We start from the raw sequence: 16,548 nt of genomic DNA on the forward strand, positions 1-16,548 counted from the left end.
AAATTCACTGTATGGCCAAAATCGAGATGGGATTTTGCACAGCGTAACATACGTGCTGAAGACCTACAGAAATGGTTTGTAAACATAGAACGTGGGTTGGGAATATGTTCTTTCATTTCCCTGTGCCTGCTGTGATTGCTTTTGAGGAGCAAGAGTTGAGCTGTTAAGGACTGTTTTAACCCATTCATTTTCCTAGTAAGAAGAAAGGAATTGCTGCACCACAACAGCGAAGCAAGATGGTCAGTGGAGCCAGAGGAGCAAGAAATAACAGAAGGCAAGCAGATGCCCATATGCACCAGGTATGGTTTTGACAAGCTTTGCCCCCCACGACAGGCTCACCTCCATGGGAGTCTGAGGCTTTGGGGAAATGAAGAAGGATCTGCTGTTTTATCTTTCCTGATAAGCCTGTTTATGTGGAGAGCCAGGATCAGGGGGTGACCTGTGGACAGTGAAGTGCCACAGTGGGTGAAGTGGTTAGCTTAGCCTACTTGCTAGTTTGTTTGGTTCATGTGTAATCTGGTCTGTGGATAGCCAGTAACTTTCTGCCTGATGTTTCTTAACAGTCGGTCCCTCACAAATGAGGTTGACAGGTCTTCTGCAAATGAGCTGGGGAGGTCCTTGTTCTCACAGAGACTTCTGCCATCTCCTGAAATGCAGCTCTGTTCCTTGCACCAATGTACAGCAATGGTTTTGGAAGGAGAAGCTCTTGCTGAGTCTTTCTGGTTAAAACTTTAACCATGAGACCGCAGCTCATCTCATGCTCAGAACCTGGGTTTCTAAAGCACTTCCTTTGGAAGTGTGGCCAAAACTCTGTGTTTTACAGTCAGCATGAGGCTGAGGGAGCAGAGGGAGGGAGATGGCTTATTGAAAGGCAAAGTCAGGAAAAGGGCCCATCTCTCCTTTGATTATGTTCCCACTAGTCCCTGCTGCTCCCAGGGTTTCAGGAGGATTGGTCTGTCCACGAATGAATTACAGATCATGAAGGGAGCCCACCAAAAAGCAAACAACAAAGATATTCCCACCCAGGGAAGCAATTCTTCCTCCTGAGGAGAGCTGAGAAAAAATTCTCCCTCATTTAATTCCTGAAATTCTACTCGCTACGTGGCCATGACTGAGCTTCAGAAGTAGGGTCAAGCCCGTGTCTCTTTGGTAACACAGGGTCAGGCTAGTACAGGCATTTGTGTGAGCTGCAGCTCCAAACTGACAGTTAAGCAAAATGTTCCATTTTCTTTGCCAGCTGGAGCTAGCCCTTGTTTGCAGCTCCTTTGCTATTCAGCAGACCATAGATTTTTCTAGGAACACCAGCAGATGCTGATCACGAGGGGCTGCATGACAGAAAGTGGGAGAATGCTTGGGGGCTAAAGAACATTCTTCTTGTGCCTCTCCCTGGGGAGTGCTGCTCCCTGCTGCAGCAGATACAATCCTTTTTAGTCCATGACCCACTGAAAAAGTACAAGCTCTAACCGCTGTTCCCACAGGAACCGTGCGGGAATGTTGGGTTGTTGTGGGTTCCCCCCCTCCAAGTTGTGAGATGGAGGATAAATATGTAAGTGCTTTTTAAAATAAAGAGCTATATGAGGATTTGCTAATTCTTTTCACATGGGCCACCAAGGAGCCAATATGTGGTAAATCACATTCAGCTGCTTGCACTCTCCCTCCCCTGCCTGTGGCCTGTATTTGGACTGGTGCCCTAGAGATGAAATGCTGATGTTCGTGCCTTGAGCCATGAGATATTAAGTCTTTCTTCTTTCCCTGTCTTCCCACCTCCATGGAGAATGCCCGCTTCACAACAGGGGAAGCTAATGGGAGCAGTTTGTTCCAATGCTGAGCAATACACACTCAATCCATGAATAAAGAGGTTTCATGAGAGGCAAGATTGATTTTAGACAGTCAGACAGCTGCAGTTGTAGCACTAATGGTTGTTCTCTGTGTAGCACCTCTTAGCACGAGTATATATGTTGTAATCGATTGTTCTTGTGGTGTTTGGGGAACTTGAGCAACGCAGTGCCTGTATGCTTCCTGACCTGCTGCACCAGGGCTAACTCTGCTCTTAAATCTGGCAAACACAGCAGAGATATTTAGAAACAGTGCTGAAAATAACATTTACTGTTAGTAATGCTGAATATAGGGAAGGAGAGAAATGCTAAGAATAAACCATGGAAGGGGGAAAGTATTTATTTTTGAGCTAAAGCTTACCCTTGGGAATGGAGCCATATGTTGTGTGTTATACAGCAACCCCCCTTTAAACATTTCAGCGACTAAGATTGAAAGGAGCAAAGCAAGACTGAGGTGATTTACCAAGGAAAGCATATTGTGTTGTGCAAATGATCCAGTGCTTTATGTTCCCCATAGTCTCTAGTTGACCATTGTAGGGTTTATGCAGCATTATGTAGCATTCATTCCCTTCTGACAGCTGGTTAAAGTCTGTTTTTTCATGTGATGTTTATTGCATGCAGAGAGATTTAAGGATATGCCTCCCTGACTGCTTAGAAAATCCCAGCTCCCTACAGATGATATCCAGGTCCTGGTCACTGCTGCTAACAGCATGAAGACAAAGCAAAGTCAGTTCTGCACCCTGCCTTCCTTTCCTGTTCCCCATTACACCATATGGATTCCCTCAAAGTGTAATGTGTTCCATTGCTTTTAGACACTGTGCAGAAACCCAAGCCAGGAATGTTTTTCTGTCCAAATATAGTCAGGATGACAGTTCTCGCCTGGAGTCCAAACCAAATATCCGCACTTGAGAACCTGAGACCTCTAAAAGCCATCAGAACTCTGAAGTCACAGCAGCAGTTCTCTGCCCTTGTGTAAAAGCCGTGCCTTCAGGCCCTCATGGAGGGTATTGTCAGCTCTTGGAAAAGACAGAGATGAAATTAATTTAGAGTTCTGACTAACTATCTGCCCTCGGCACAGGGCAGCAGTGCCCTGGGAGTTGTCTGAAGCATCTGAGAGAGACTTAAATTCCGACAAGTGCTCTAGATTTGAGGCCACTGGTGGCTGTATCTGAGAGTCCTTTCAGCTCAAGCATCTCTTGGGAAAGCCATGATATTCTTAACCCAGGGCAGAGAAAAGGGATGAAGTGTCACCAGATGTACACTCTAGTCCTAGTAATCCTTAAAATGTCTATGGAAAAGAGCTGTGCTTGAAACTTAACAACCACAGTATTAATGAACTAGGTATAATCCTGAAACTCTGCTTTTTATCAGCAGCATGTCACTGAGGATTCTGGCCAGAGCCTGTACACCAAGGAATCCACGTGCACAGAGGCTTTATCAGAAGCATTGTTACTGCGCACAGCATCGAGTTCATGTGTCTCCCTTAGCTCCCCAAGTTGCATCTGTAAGTTCTGAACACCTCAGCATAAGAGCTTTCCTCATCTGACTCTCATTGTCACAATAACTGAGGTTTATCTTGGCCTTGCTGCTGGGCTGGTTTCTGAGCGAATACTTGGCTTCAGTTTTTAAAGTTCTAGAGGCATTCTGCAGCCAGGGGTTTGGTGAAGTTGGATGCAGAGGCGCTGAATTTCTATGCGGATGGGCACAGTGCATTCTCAGTTTATGGGGGGAAAGCAAACTATGTGCTTTCCAAGAAACCCAGCACTCTGATCCATCAAGGTATAACCTGCTTCCTCTGCCTGATACCTTGATTGGAAAGCAGCATCCTAAATGTATCATAGAGGCTGTGAATCATTTCTGCAGCTAAAGATTCCCATTCACGCACCACATGTGGCACAAGGTAGATAGATGATGTACAACATTGTCCTTTTCCCCATTCAGAATACCTCAGTTACTCACGGGAAAGAGCTCGGTGTGCTAACCTTTAGTAGCTGCATTCATCAGAGACTGACAGACTTGTTCAGGGGACTTGAGACATTGGTAGGTTTAGGATTGGTGGTGTTACCAATTTCTCAACAGAACGTTGCAAGCCTGGTTACGTACTAGGGGAAACAAATCAAATTAACCCATTTTTCATTATTAACGGTGCAGGAATTTTCTGAAACCTCCCAAATGCTTCAGATACTCCCTAGGAATGTTTTACAGTGGCTGGCAACAGAGCTACTTCTTCCCTGCCACTTGCTTGTGAAACCAGGAGATTGCACAGTTCCTTTTCCTCTGCCTGGATGCTCAGCTGAGGACACCCCCCCCCTCAGGAGCGCCGAGCATCCAGACAGAAAAATGATGCTATTTCTGAAAACCTGACAAGTTGTGAGTAAGCTTTGTAAGAAGTCCTGAACTGAGGGAATCTCTCTAATCATTCAGTTTAAAGCCATTCCCCTTTGTCACTACATGCCCTTGTACCAAGTCCCTGTCCGGATTTGTTGCCAGCCCCTTTAGGTATTGGGAGACTGTGAATAAGGTCTCCCTGGAGCCGCCTTTTCTCCGGGCTGAACAAGTACAACTCTCTCAGCCTGTAAACCTCATGGAAGCTGGAGTTGATGTTTACTTTTATCCGAGTTTGTAAACTCCCTGAGCAGAATGTCCTAAGCAGAGAAGCCCTCCCTGCTCCCTCACAGCATCTCATTTTTCATTTCCCTCCAGAAGACAGCCCTTGACTAATGACAGCTCTTCTAGCGTTAAGCATCCCTAATGCAACATTCCAGGGGCGTGATGCTGGCTTCTGGATTCCTTTTTCTACCCCCTCCCCCAATTCTTTTCATTACATAAAGCTGACAACTGCACATTTGTCCTCTGTTGATTACAGTCAGTTAAAGAAAAGAGTTCATATCCATCCCAGCTTGTTTCACTTTGCTGCTTCTCCTCCGCCAGCCCAACTTTCAGCTGCAGTAACATGATTCCACTTGGCACAGGCTGAGAGAATCTTTGGCTCATTGGAAAGAAACTTAATGTAAAGTCTACTCTCTTCTTTCTCGGTTTTTTTGGTTTTTTTTTTTTAAAGCTTATTGAAACTCCAGTGCTTCTGCACAGCTTTGACAGTCACTGCAGGGCTGCTCACAAATGTTCCAAATGCAAAAGGATTGCCAATGCATTCTGTGACGAGAATGTCTTAGTATCTGTCACATCTCCCTCTAAGAAGCATTCAGGAAAGACATGGATCAAGTAGAAGAGCTTTCTGCAAACAGAAGGAAGAGCTTCCTCTTGGTTGACAAGAAAAAGAGTAATGGCTGTAAAACCATGGTGGGATTTTTATGCATATTCCCTGTGGTGGCTTTGCTGGCTATTGTGGGAGATCCAGCTGGAGCTGCACTTCGGGCAAGTCAGGTAGGAGAAAGGATCTGATTCTCAAATGCTTGAAAGAGGAGTGGGGATATCAAACATATGTGCATGTGTATTCTTTTAGAAGGTGGATACCTTCAGGAAGCAATCTAAACAGTATATAAATAGCTCTAAAGGCAACAAGATCTGTTTGTGGCTGTTTAAGTCCCTTTTTGCAAAGGATCCGAAAAGGTAATTATGCATCTAAACAGAACCAGGTCATTAGAGGTGTGTGTGCAGTTTGCAGGCAGCCAAACAGTGAATGCACAAAAGATTTGGGATATCTTTCCTCAGAGCTTTGGCTATTCTTCTGAGTACCTCTGCTTCCCCAGCCTGGTGTGATGTGGCATGCATGTATTCCAGTATCTGCAGCAGCAGTTCCTAGGAACTCCAGAGGCAGGGCTCATGCTGTAAGATCTAAACTGGGAGTTAAAACAACCTACAGAGACCATTAACTGATACTAACTCTCTTTCAAGGTCTGTCTTTATCAAGATACTGTAGGACAGACTGGTTGGGATTCGGGAGGAGCTACAGGAAGGCTCTGGGACTCTCAGAAGCTGATCTTCTGCTTTTATGTTAATTTTACTTTTCATTTTAAAGAAACTAAGACAACCCAGTCTTCAGGTGCTCACAGCCTCTCCTGCTGTTGGTGTCTATGAAGATCCTGGCAATAGCACCCCTGGTTTGCATTGTATGCTCAGGACTCTTATTAACTGGTGCGAAGTCAGTTATGTTACTGCTTAGTTTGAGTGGAACTGCATGACTGGGGGAGGAAAGGAGAATGAATTGCATTCATCACAACTCCATGAAGTAAAGTATTGGAGGTCTGACTGCACAGGGTGAATAGTGTAGAGCAGAGATGTTGGCCAGTGTCTGCCTTTAGATATGTTGGTGTTTATTGCAGTGGTTGAGATGGAGAATTGAAACGCCCTTTAGTACCTTCTAAGCTTTGTGGATGTTTGAGACCTTAACCCACAGTCACATGAGTTTCCACCTGGGAGCAGCTGACCTCTTCTCCAGTATTTCCATAATCTTGGTTCTTTGGCATCCAGGCAGATCCTTTTGATCCAAATTACACTGTGAAATTTTTAACCAGGTCATCCCATTTCTTTCCGAATGCTACATCTGAGCTGCAGCATGTGTGGTACCCCCCTCCTTCCCTATTCAGTTTGCAAGACTTCCGTAATTAAAAGCATCCTTTTGCACCAGTGGGAGGTAGAACAAAGGCTAGAGAGCAACAGAGTGTTTGAGCAAGAGAACTCAACCATCTCGATCTAGTGACTGGGTCAGATACAGGTTGCAGTGATTGCTCTTGGCCCTGAGTCACCCTTACTTTGGTCTGTATTTGGGGGACACATGACTTTCTCTCCCTCACTTGTTCAGCACTTACGGCCTTAGGGTTTTAAGGTCAATGGCTTCTCTTACAGCTCCAGCAGATCATTGAGACACCACCTTGCCTGTGCTGCACAATTTTCCTTTCATATCAAGGCAGAATGATATTCACAGAGTAGAATCGGAGGTAAAAGGCCACTGCAGTGGAGGGAAAGAGGCAGCAGCCAGTTTATTTTCATGTATGTGTGCCTTGGTGAAGAAGGGGCCAGGCCTTGGGCTAAGCAAACCTACAAGTATGTGTTCCTCAGCCAGATCCCTTAATACAGCAAAGTAGTAAAAGGGAAAAGTGATCTTGTGTTGTTCTTTCAAGAGCAAACTGGCATCTGAAGGCTCCCACAAATGTGATCTAATACCCTGCCAAAAGCTTGCAGCTTAGAAGTCAAGGTATTAAGTAACATCTCTCTGTTTCACAGGTGATGCTCTATGGTGTTTGCATTCCTCATGTTCCAGGGCTCTGCTGACTTCACGTTGTGAGTCAGAATCACAGCTTGAGCTGGAAGAAAAACTAAGACTGTCCTAGAAAAGAAAGATACTGAGATGAGAACAAGGTAGAAACTAGTGCAGCTCACAGATGGGAGCAAAGGACCCTGGTGGCCTGTTAGGATAGAGTCCCTCAGCCTGTTGCCAGTGATGACTAGCTGTAGTCACAGAGAGGTGCTGGTGATTTGAGCAGTACCTGGCAGCTGCTGCTTTGGGCTCTGTCTTTTCTTGCCATTGGCTTGCTGTGAAGCCAGAGACATGCTGTTTTGACTCTCAGAGCCTCAGCTCTTCCATGAGTAACGCAAAGACAGCTCTTGCTTTCTGTAGAATGTGCTGTGAGGCTGAACAAACTCGTACTGGTGCAGCTTTTGTAATGTTGCCACTGTACGTACCAGTAAGTGTCTTGGTGCCTCTGGAGCAAAGATGACTCGGAGATACGCAGTGTCTTAGACCTGAAGAGGGGAGGCAGAGCAGGTAGGCTTCCAGAGAACAATGTTGGGTCCCATTCTTTTACCTCCATTACTCAGGGCAAAAAGGCTTTTATAGCTTGAGTTGGACGTGTCATGAAATTTGATGTCTTTTACTGTATGATGGCTTTAAATGCGCTCCAGGGTTTCCAGGTTTCCTATTTACTTTGAAAGCATTTCAGATCCCCAGTGTAGCTCTATAAAGAGCTCTCTGCACAAAGAGTTGCCTGTTTTACTCATTTATCCAGTATTTCATTTTTTCCTGTGGTGAAGCTGGAGAGCAATAGCAAAGTGAAGAGGAAATGAAAACTTTCCAGGAAGAGCTGCAGCACTGGCTGTGGCCAGAAACCTACTGAGGCCTCGTTTCTGTCTGTCTCTCCTGCCTTGGTTTTGTTCAGCACACTTGGAACAGGCACACTTTGCACAGCACTACCAGCTGCTGCACTAGTCTTGTCCCCTGGACACCCTTAAGGGAATACCAGTTGTTCTCCCCAGCCTCCACATGCCCCATACCTGGTAGTTTCTCTTTTAAACTGCTCAGTCTCCTGTTTTGTCTTTTAAGGAAGATGCCACATCACCTGGGCTTCATGGAGTGAGTGCCTCTGCTTTGCACAGTGCAGCTTTCCCTCCTCGGCCTCCAGCGCGGAGAAAACGATACACAATCACCCCAGGACACTTGAAATGGGACCACTTCAACTTGACATATAAGTATGCATTTGTATTAGCACTAAGAGGTAGCACTAAGTGATGCCAGGGTCTTGAGTTTTCCTGCCGTGGGTGCAGGTATTAACCAGATGAGTATTGCTAATCCATTTGCTTGTGAATGGGTTATTGCTAAAGCCACTCTAAAGTAGGAGTAATTTCAAATGCTACACGTCTTACTTCAGCTGTGGATCACATGAAGCATTGTCACTGTGTTAGAAGCTAGAATCATTCTATGATTTTATGCTGCAGCGCTGATCAGGACATGTTGACCTTCCTATGGACAGCAGGGGTTATTTTGCCTCTAAGACAAAGAACAAGTGGTTGGCATGAACCCAACTCCTTCACAATGAGCAGAGAATATATCTCCCTTTACACTCATCCCATCTGAATTGTCCAGGTTTACACTCATTAACAGCCTGGCTTGATACGAAACCTTCTGCTCCCTTTAGGATGTGCTGGGCCGAAGGGAGAACATAAAGAGCATAGCTAAAACACAACCAGAGGGGATAGCAGAATATACACAGCTTTTCCCAATTGCTACACTTCAGGCAGTTTCCTGAATGCACATCTTCACTGGGGACAAGGTAAGTTTCTAGGAGCCATCTGTATGTTTCCATGGTACAAACAGGGGTTCTGCCGCCCTGCACCAGTAGTATTCTTACGGTTCAGCTGTATTTATACCTGTGGCCTAAGCAAAACCTCTCTTGAATCTTTCTCTCAATTTTTCTCAAAGAAAATAACTTACTTTACTACCAGACCTTTGATATTCTGAGTGTGTTACAATTCAGTGTATGCACATACATTGCACTCATTGTAGTCCGAGTGTTATGAACAGGAGTTCCCTGCTGCTGACATGCAGTCGTTTCCTCTTCTAGCAGCACTGCACAACAGACTGGAGATGGTGGGATAGTTTTCCAGAAGAATCTAATCTAAAATGATGTTCTTGAGGAGGGAAAAAAGCTGTAGTCCAGAGCATGTGATGTTAAAGAGTATCACTAATATATTAGTCCTTGGGGGGGGGTTATTAAATCCTCTTGAGTTCAAGATACTTCGGTTTTGAACCTATTAGAGTGAATATAAAGGCTTGATTATCTGATTGCCTTGAGAGCCTTCTGCTAATGTTTGAGAAGAGCACTTCCCTGGAGCTGTTGTGTGTCCCTACAGAATCCTGTCCTTCCCAAGAAACCTCATAAACGCCAGGGACACACGCAGGGGACTGGCGGCTGCTTTCCGAATGTGGAGTGAAGTTTCACCCTTCAGCTTCAGAGAAGTGCCACGCCACGTGGAGAGCGACTTGAAAATAGGTGAGGCTGGGTGTGGGGACACTGTGGGTTAACTCCAGCAGGGATTGTAGGGTTTCAGAACATAAACCAGAAGTCTGGAGGCAGGAGATGGTCTGTCTTTGCTGTGTGGATTCAGCAGGGCTACTTGGATAAGGTCTGGGGCATCATTTGCCCTCAGTCAGGTAGAGAAGCTACTTTCAGTTGCTCTGAGTAAACGTTAGTATCAGAATTAACACTTTTCTGCAGTCAGGAAGCTTTAGGTGTTTGACAAGCATTAAAAATTCTCAGAATCTGCCACTGGAACAGGTTTATCTCTGTTCCACAGGTGGGGAAACTGAAAGGTGAATGACATATGCAGGGTTGCACAGAGCCGAAGAACAGGTGATGGATTCCAGCTTCTTTATGGCTTCGGTCTCCTTTTTGTTGCTCTTGTTGAAGCACCGTTTTTTCTCTGTTACAGAATCCCAGACTGGTTTGGGTTCAAGGGGACTTTAAAGCTCATCCATTTCCAACCCCCTGCCATGGACAGGGACACCTTCCACTGGAGCAGCTTGCTCCAAGCCCTATCTGACCTGGCCTTGAGCACTGCCAGGGATGGGGCAGCCACAGCTTCTCTGAGCACCCTGTGCCAGCGCCTCAGCACCCTCACAGGGAAGAATTTTTGGCTAACACCCAACCTAATCTAAACCCTTCCTTCTGCCCGTGTTGCTATCCAGTCGTCACTTCCAAGTTTCTCAGGCCTAGGAAAAAGTTAGTGCTGAGGCATTATCTGCTCAGTCTCAACCCCAGATGTACATTCTTGCTGTGTGAAATGATGATTTCCTGTGCAGATGGCAGCAGCACTGACAGAACCAGCACATCTACTGTTGTTTTGCAATGCACTCTTCACTCATGTTGTGTGATGCTCCACAGACATGTGATTTGCCTTCCCAGGGGCCTGTCCTGTTGCCACGTGTGAGTCCAGGTGGCCAAATCCCAGTGGGTGCGTGGTACACTGTGATGCTATCACAATGCTAGCAAAAAGATGGGAAGCAGCTATGGTTCTATGGCTATCTATTTATCTACATGTAAAAGGGAACGGTTCCACCCTGAGGTTGTCATCTTGCTGTCCAACTCCTCTTCAAATGAAAAATAATTCCAAGTGATGTTGCAAAAAGAGCTCAATGTTCCTTTTGGAAAAGTAGACTCATTTGTGACCACTGGAAACCTACGTATAGGGTCTCACAGGACTGAGTACAGTTTGCATCACATAGCAATGACAATGGCTTGCATTTATTTTTCCCTTTATGGCTCCGTAGGTTGGAAAACATACAGGATATCAGCTTGGGATTTTTAGTAAACCACAAGTTTACAGATGTTGTATCCTGCTGGCCTTACCCTGCTAAATACACTAAATCGTCTTCTTTCACAGGCTTCTACTCTATCAACCACACGGACTGCCTGGAGTCTCTCATTCACCACTGCTTTGATGGCACAACGGGGGAGCTTGCCCATGCCTTCTTCCCACCCAACGGGGAAATCCACTTTGATGACCATGAATACTGGATATTGGGGAACACCCGCTTCAGCTGGAAAAAAGGTAACACATGTCTTGGAGCACATAATGAATGCTTATAGGATTTGGATGAGTTCTTGTTCTGGGGTTTACCTGATCTGGGAAAGACACAGCAGAAAAAGGTTGTGGTTTTCTGTAGCTTTGGAAGCTGCCTCTGTGATTGAACTCCTGTAGGGGACCATGTCTGGTGGCAGTGCCATTTCTGAGTAGTGGACTTGATAATCATGACATCAGGCACATCTCTGAGAAAGCCCCATGTTCTATTACTTCAGCTGGCTGGCATGGCTGTTGCATTGCAGTTCTCCTGGGTCTGTAGGCATCTTGGAGTCTGTGTCACAGCTTGGTGGGTTATTTTCTTCTTGATTAATTTCTTTAAGCAATATCAAAACTAACTCTAAATGAAAAGCAGCTGGTCCTGGCTAACTAGCAAATGAAGTTCATACTGTGCAGCCAACTCAGTACTTCGTTTGAGAGGAAGATATTCTGCTTTTCAACAGAGAGGAGATTTTAGGTGACACAGAGGGACTTCCCGTATCCTTATTTTCCAGGTAAGATCTAGGGACAAAGACCTAGGAGATGATTTTTTTTAATGCAGGAAATGTAGGTGTCTATTAAGAAAAGAACTGATTAGATCGCATATTATAAGTACTCAGCTTTGAAGCGATGTCCTTCTCCATCAGACTCCTGAAGTCTGCTCATTATATCAAGTGGCAATCGGTGTTTGTCAGGGATAATAAAAATCAGGGAGTTTTGTCTGGTAACAAACCTGTGCCTTGAAGTTAGAGTTATCAGGTGACAGTGTATTTCCCTAGGCAGTGTTGCTCTGCCAGCAGCTGCTTGAAACAAGCACAGATCCCTGCAAAACTTGATTCTTAGGCAAGTTTTACTAAGGTTATAAAATAAATCAGAATCCTCTCTGGTGCCAATGTAACGCCATTCATTTTACACAGAGAGAGTCATGCGGTTGATTCACTGGCAATTCAGTCACCTCTGTGAAACAGTAACACTGCTCCTGACTTCAGAAGGCCAGGGTGAGACCTTGCTACTTGTTTACAGCGGCTGATTCTCTTTCCAAACTCAATTAGGCTCTTTTGTTGGCATAAAGGAGGATGGGAACAAAGCAGAACAAAATCATTGCTCTTCTAAGTCACGTCAGAGAGATTTAGCAGAAGTGTTTAAGAGCCCTAAAAAAATCCACCCACTGGGGATTCCTATTCAATGCACTGATACTTACATGTGCATTACCTTCCAGATGATTTCTTTCCATAAGCAGTTTGATTTAACATCAGAATCATGTGAGATTCTCATGGCCTGTAATTGTGCAAGATACCAAGACAGACGTCAGCAATAGCACCTCTTGTGAGTCATCCTTCAGTTAAGAGCCCTCTCTGCTGGAAACAGGCTTCAAGCTGCTACTGCGAAACTCGAGTTTGGTCTACAAACTATGAAGCATACAGAGGTCAATTGGAGGCTCCTTCAGACTGGAATATTCCAGCTAAGAATCTCATTCCCTAACAGCCACTTCCAGTTACAGCAAAGTTAGCAGAAAGCTGACAAGACTTAAGCGTTACACAGGCCACTTGCTTTCGTATCAGACATTGCTCGTTTGGAGCAGTTTTCCTGTAGTCTGGCAGTGCTGCTTTTTGTCCTGCTGTTTGAAATGAGAAGCATGTGAAAGTAATTGGCTCGTCTGCTTGCATCCAAACAGCTACGGAGATGATGAAACTTGGGTGACCTTTGATAAGACTGTATGGTTCTAGTTGAAAATACTTCCTCTGGTTCTACAGCAGGACTGGCAAATGTACTTCACCACACACTGACAGCTGGTTTTCCATGTCTCTTCCAGGTGTTTGGCTTACGGATCTGGTGCATGTAGCAGCACATGAAATAGGACATGCCTTGGGTCTCATGCACTCCCTGAATCCCAATGCCCTCATGCACATCAATGCCACGCTGACTGGGAAAAAGACCATCTCTCAGGATGAAGTTTGGGGAATTCACAGGCTTTACGGTAAGCAAAGCAGGGTTCTGCTCTGGGCTGTGCTATGTAAAGGTTTGTCTGATGTCAGCTGCAGCCTGTGGAGCTCTCATGTTGTTAGATCCTCAGCATTTGGCAGGACTAGGCCTTAACCCAGCGAGCAGGAGCGATCCTACTTCTTTTTATGCAAAGCTAAAAGGAGGTGTAATGTTTGTTTCCTGCACTGCTCACTCCAGATGTGATGGACAGGAGGTTTCAGTCCACTCTGTGTTCTCTTTTGGTTGGACTTAGTTTTATCATCTTGTATTAATAAATCTATCTGTAAACCAAACTGGCTGTGGCCAAGATTCTCTGAAGCTCTGACATATTTGCCTGTTACTCTTCAAACATTACGTACTGTAGGATGTAGAAATGGATACTCTTCAACCACTGATGCTACTGCTCAATATTGAGACTGCTATGCATACCATAATGGCACCGTGATTTATCTAGTTATTGTATTCATTATTGTACTCCTGGTTTAGATCCTTTCCTGTCCCAGCTCTACCATTTACCTTGAACAATCTGATTTAGGTGAAATGTCCATTTGTTTCTCAGAGGGAAGAGTCTACTCTAGTCCCTCCAACGCCCTGTCTCCTCCTCTTTTAGGATGTAAAGACAGATTATTTATGTGCCCATCGTGGGCACAAAAAGGATTCTGTGAGAAGCGCAGGAAGTTGATGAAAAAGCACTGTCCATCTACTTGTGACTTCTGCTATGGTATGGCACTTGTCTTCTGCTGTTCTTCATGGGGTTTGCACAGAGGGAGGAGGTAGAAGTGCTGTCTGCTGCAGGGATAGGCAGGATCTTAATTCCGCATGACCTCAGAGCACATCTGGGCAATTCAGCTTCAGATAGATAATATCTACGCACCTGAAGAAGATGGATCATTTAACTAGCACTGCTTTCTCCAGGACAGAGGTATTATTTTAGACCAGACTAACGCTAAAGATGCAGTCATATAATTACAAGCCCATATATTCTAGGGAACTGTTTGTACACTGAATATACACTCTTCCATATATATGAAATGGGCAAGTTGATTTTTATCTACCTCTGTCACTTTACGTGCCACAAAACTGTTACCTTTGCACATGAATACGTTACATGTCTGCCCAAGAACTGCTCGGTAGGAATTACATATACAAATATATATATTTATAAATTGATACTTCTATGGTTCCTTAGGTAATAACATAACTCTGTGAGTGTTTTGGAATGCCGGGAGCTCAGCTGACTTTTGCCATTTCTTTCTCCCATCTCTGGTGGTCAGAATTCCCATTTCCAACAGTCCCCCCGACTCTGCCCCCACCAAGGACAAAAACCAAGACTGTTTCTGAAGGCAGGAACGTCACTTTCCGCTGTGGACAGAAGATCATTCATAAGAAAGGCAAAGTCTAGTAAGTGCTCTGTCATTTCCTCTAGTCCTTTAGGAAGCTTTACAGTTTACATATCAAAAATGATGAGGAAGGATAGCAAAACCATGTAAATAAGAACAGAATTTATCTTCTGGAGCATGTCACTGTCCAATCTGATACCAGAGTAGAGAGGCTCACTGTGAGAAGGGAGCTTACAGATACCATCACAACATTGCAAAGCATTGAGTCTGAAAGCAGAGCTGGGTTGAAAAAGGATAAAATCCAATTTACCTATAGCACAAAGGTAATTCTTAAAATCAGTCCAAATTCCCTGGCCTGTATTTTGTAAGAGTCCTACATTTACCCTTTCAGTTAACAGTTTGTTAGCTGTTACTGACACAAGTATGTTATTTGTGGATGTATCTAAAATTGAGAGTCCGTGGGTTACTTTAGCCTGAGGACCCAAATTCCCATTAGCATTCAGTAAGATTCAAGCTCCTGAATTACTCAGTTTAGTGCCCTGGTGTAACTTGACCTTGTTTTGTCTCATCCTTGCTGTACACTTATTCAGCAAAACATACTAGGAGAAAAACCATTCCCACATATTAACTGGCAGAATGCATTCTGGAGTTTAATTTAACTTCTGTTCTTTTCCTTACAACAGCTGGTATAAAGATAAGGAGCTTCTGGAATACTCATATCCAGGTTACTTATCCTTAAATGAAGATCACATGAGCATCATTGCGAATGCAATTAATGAAGGAACTTACACTTGTATAGTAAAGAAAAAAGAAAGAATCTTGACTACTTATTCCTGGAGGATCAGACTGAAGCATTAACAGAGGACTGAGAGCTTCAATTCTGCTTGTTCTGTTTCAAATTCAGAACATTTCTTTGGCATTTTGTATCTAATCTCCAGCTGTGCAATTGAAATTCTACATCAGCTGCTTCCACACCTTGGGCAAAAGAGACTCTGAGACTTGATTACCGGAATGTAAAACTTTTCCAAATTACTTTTAATGATAAAGAATTTATCAAGTATGTGCTGTACAGAGAATTAAAAGAGTTGTTTTTTATGAAGTGTCAGATTTTGCAGTTAAAGTGTGGAACTCCACAGACTGCTGGAAAACAGGAATGCCACTTCATCAAAGGAACGGATGGATGGATTGCTGGCCCAGCTGCTGCAATGGAGGCAGAGGTATTGAGGAAGGAAAACAACCAGTTACACTCTGTGTTTTGCTGACCTTTGTTTTTTTAGATCCTGGTACATAGCAATAGGAGAACTTGAGAAAAAGTATAAGATCCGATATTTCCTTTTATTTGTCACCAAACCCTTTCTAATGATGCCATTCCACATATTGACATGCTTAGTTCCAGTATCCACAGAACACCTTTTGTCCCTCCACCCACTTTCCTGTCCTCCACCCACTTTCCTGTGGTTTGTATTTATTACTCATGTAATCTCATCCCTGAGGCTGTTTACCTCTGTCAGCAGCTCTAACATATCCTTCAGGTGTCTGATCAATAAGCCTCTTGCCACCTTCAACAGAGATGAGGTAACTTCTGTAAGTAATTTCCATCACTGTCCTCCCCTAGTCCCCAAACCATGGACTAAATGTGCCACATCCAACAGGAAAATCTTGTTAGTATTGGCTGGCAACACCCAGTACACTCCAATGTCCACAGTGGTGGAGCATTCCCTCACAGTAAGGAATCCCTGACAGTCATGACATTTAGCAGGATTAAAGCACCTGCATTGCTCTTTCCTTAGGTTCAGCTTTTTCATAGAATCATAGAATAGTTGGGGTTGGAAAGGACCTCAAGATCATCCAGTTCCAACCCCCCTGCCATGGGCAGGGACACCTCACACTAAACCATCCCACCCAAGGCTTCATCCAACCTGGCCTTGAGCACTGCCAGGGATGGAGCACTCACAACAGTGAGTTTTTTTCCTTGGCAATGCCAAGGAAGCTAGGAAGGAAATAAATAACTTCACAGAGTGCAAGATGCACAGCCTGAAACACAAAATATACACACTCTTAGCCCAGCCCATGGTTCTCCTTTCCTGTACACTGGG

General features: G+C 44.5%; 1 protein-coding gene across 2 annotated transcripts; it reads left to right on the forward strand.

Annotated features, from left to right (window-relative positions):
• The first annotated feature begins 217 nt into the window (after nucleotides 1-217).
• Nucleotides 218-15,625, forward strand: MMP23B (matrix metallopeptidase 23B). Of its 2 annotated transcripts, none has more exons than XM_065696464.1 (8): nucleotides 218-299; nucleotides 8,116-8,261; nucleotides 9,423-9,562; nucleotides 10,953-11,120; nucleotides 12,943-13,107; nucleotides 13,723-13,833; nucleotides 14,387-14,513; nucleotides 15,136-15,625. In XM_065696464.1, exons 1-8 carry the CDS (start codon nucleotides 237-239, stop codon nucleotides 15,308-15,310), a joined length of 1,095 nt encoding a protein of 364 aa, XP_065552536.1. In that variant the 5' UTR covers nucleotides 218-236; the 3' UTR covers nucleotides 15,311-15,625. The 2 variants fall into 2 exon arrangements, with proteins under 2 accessions (XP_065552536.1, XP_065552535.1); XM_065696463.1 differs by lacking the exon at nucleotides 218-299 and adding an exon at nucleotides 4,563-5,219.
• The last annotated feature ends 923 nt before the right edge of the window (nucleotides 15,626-16,548 follow it).

This window comes from Lathamus discolor, chromosome 16, assembly GCF_037157495.1.
Source record: "Lathamus discolor isolate bLatDis1 chromosome 16, bLatDis1.hap1, whole genome shotgun sequence".
NCBI classification, from domain to species: domain Eukaryota; kingdom Metazoa; phylum Chordata; class Aves; order Psittaciformes; family Psittacidae; genus Lathamus; species Lathamus discolor.

Coding starts and splice junctions, on each gene's coding strand:
- MMP23B (XM_065696463.1), top strand. CDS start 5,049: ATGGATCAAGTAGAAGAGCTTTCTGCAAACAGAAGGAAGAGCTTCCTC. Junction 5,220..8,115: donor CTGCACTTCGGGCAAGTCAG/GTAGGAGAAAGG, acceptor TTGTCTTTTAAG/GAAGATGCCACATCACCTGG. Junction 14,514..15,135: donor CATAAGAAAGGCAAAGTCTA/GTAAGTGCTCTG, acceptor TCCTTACAACAG/CTGGTATAAAGATAAGGAGC.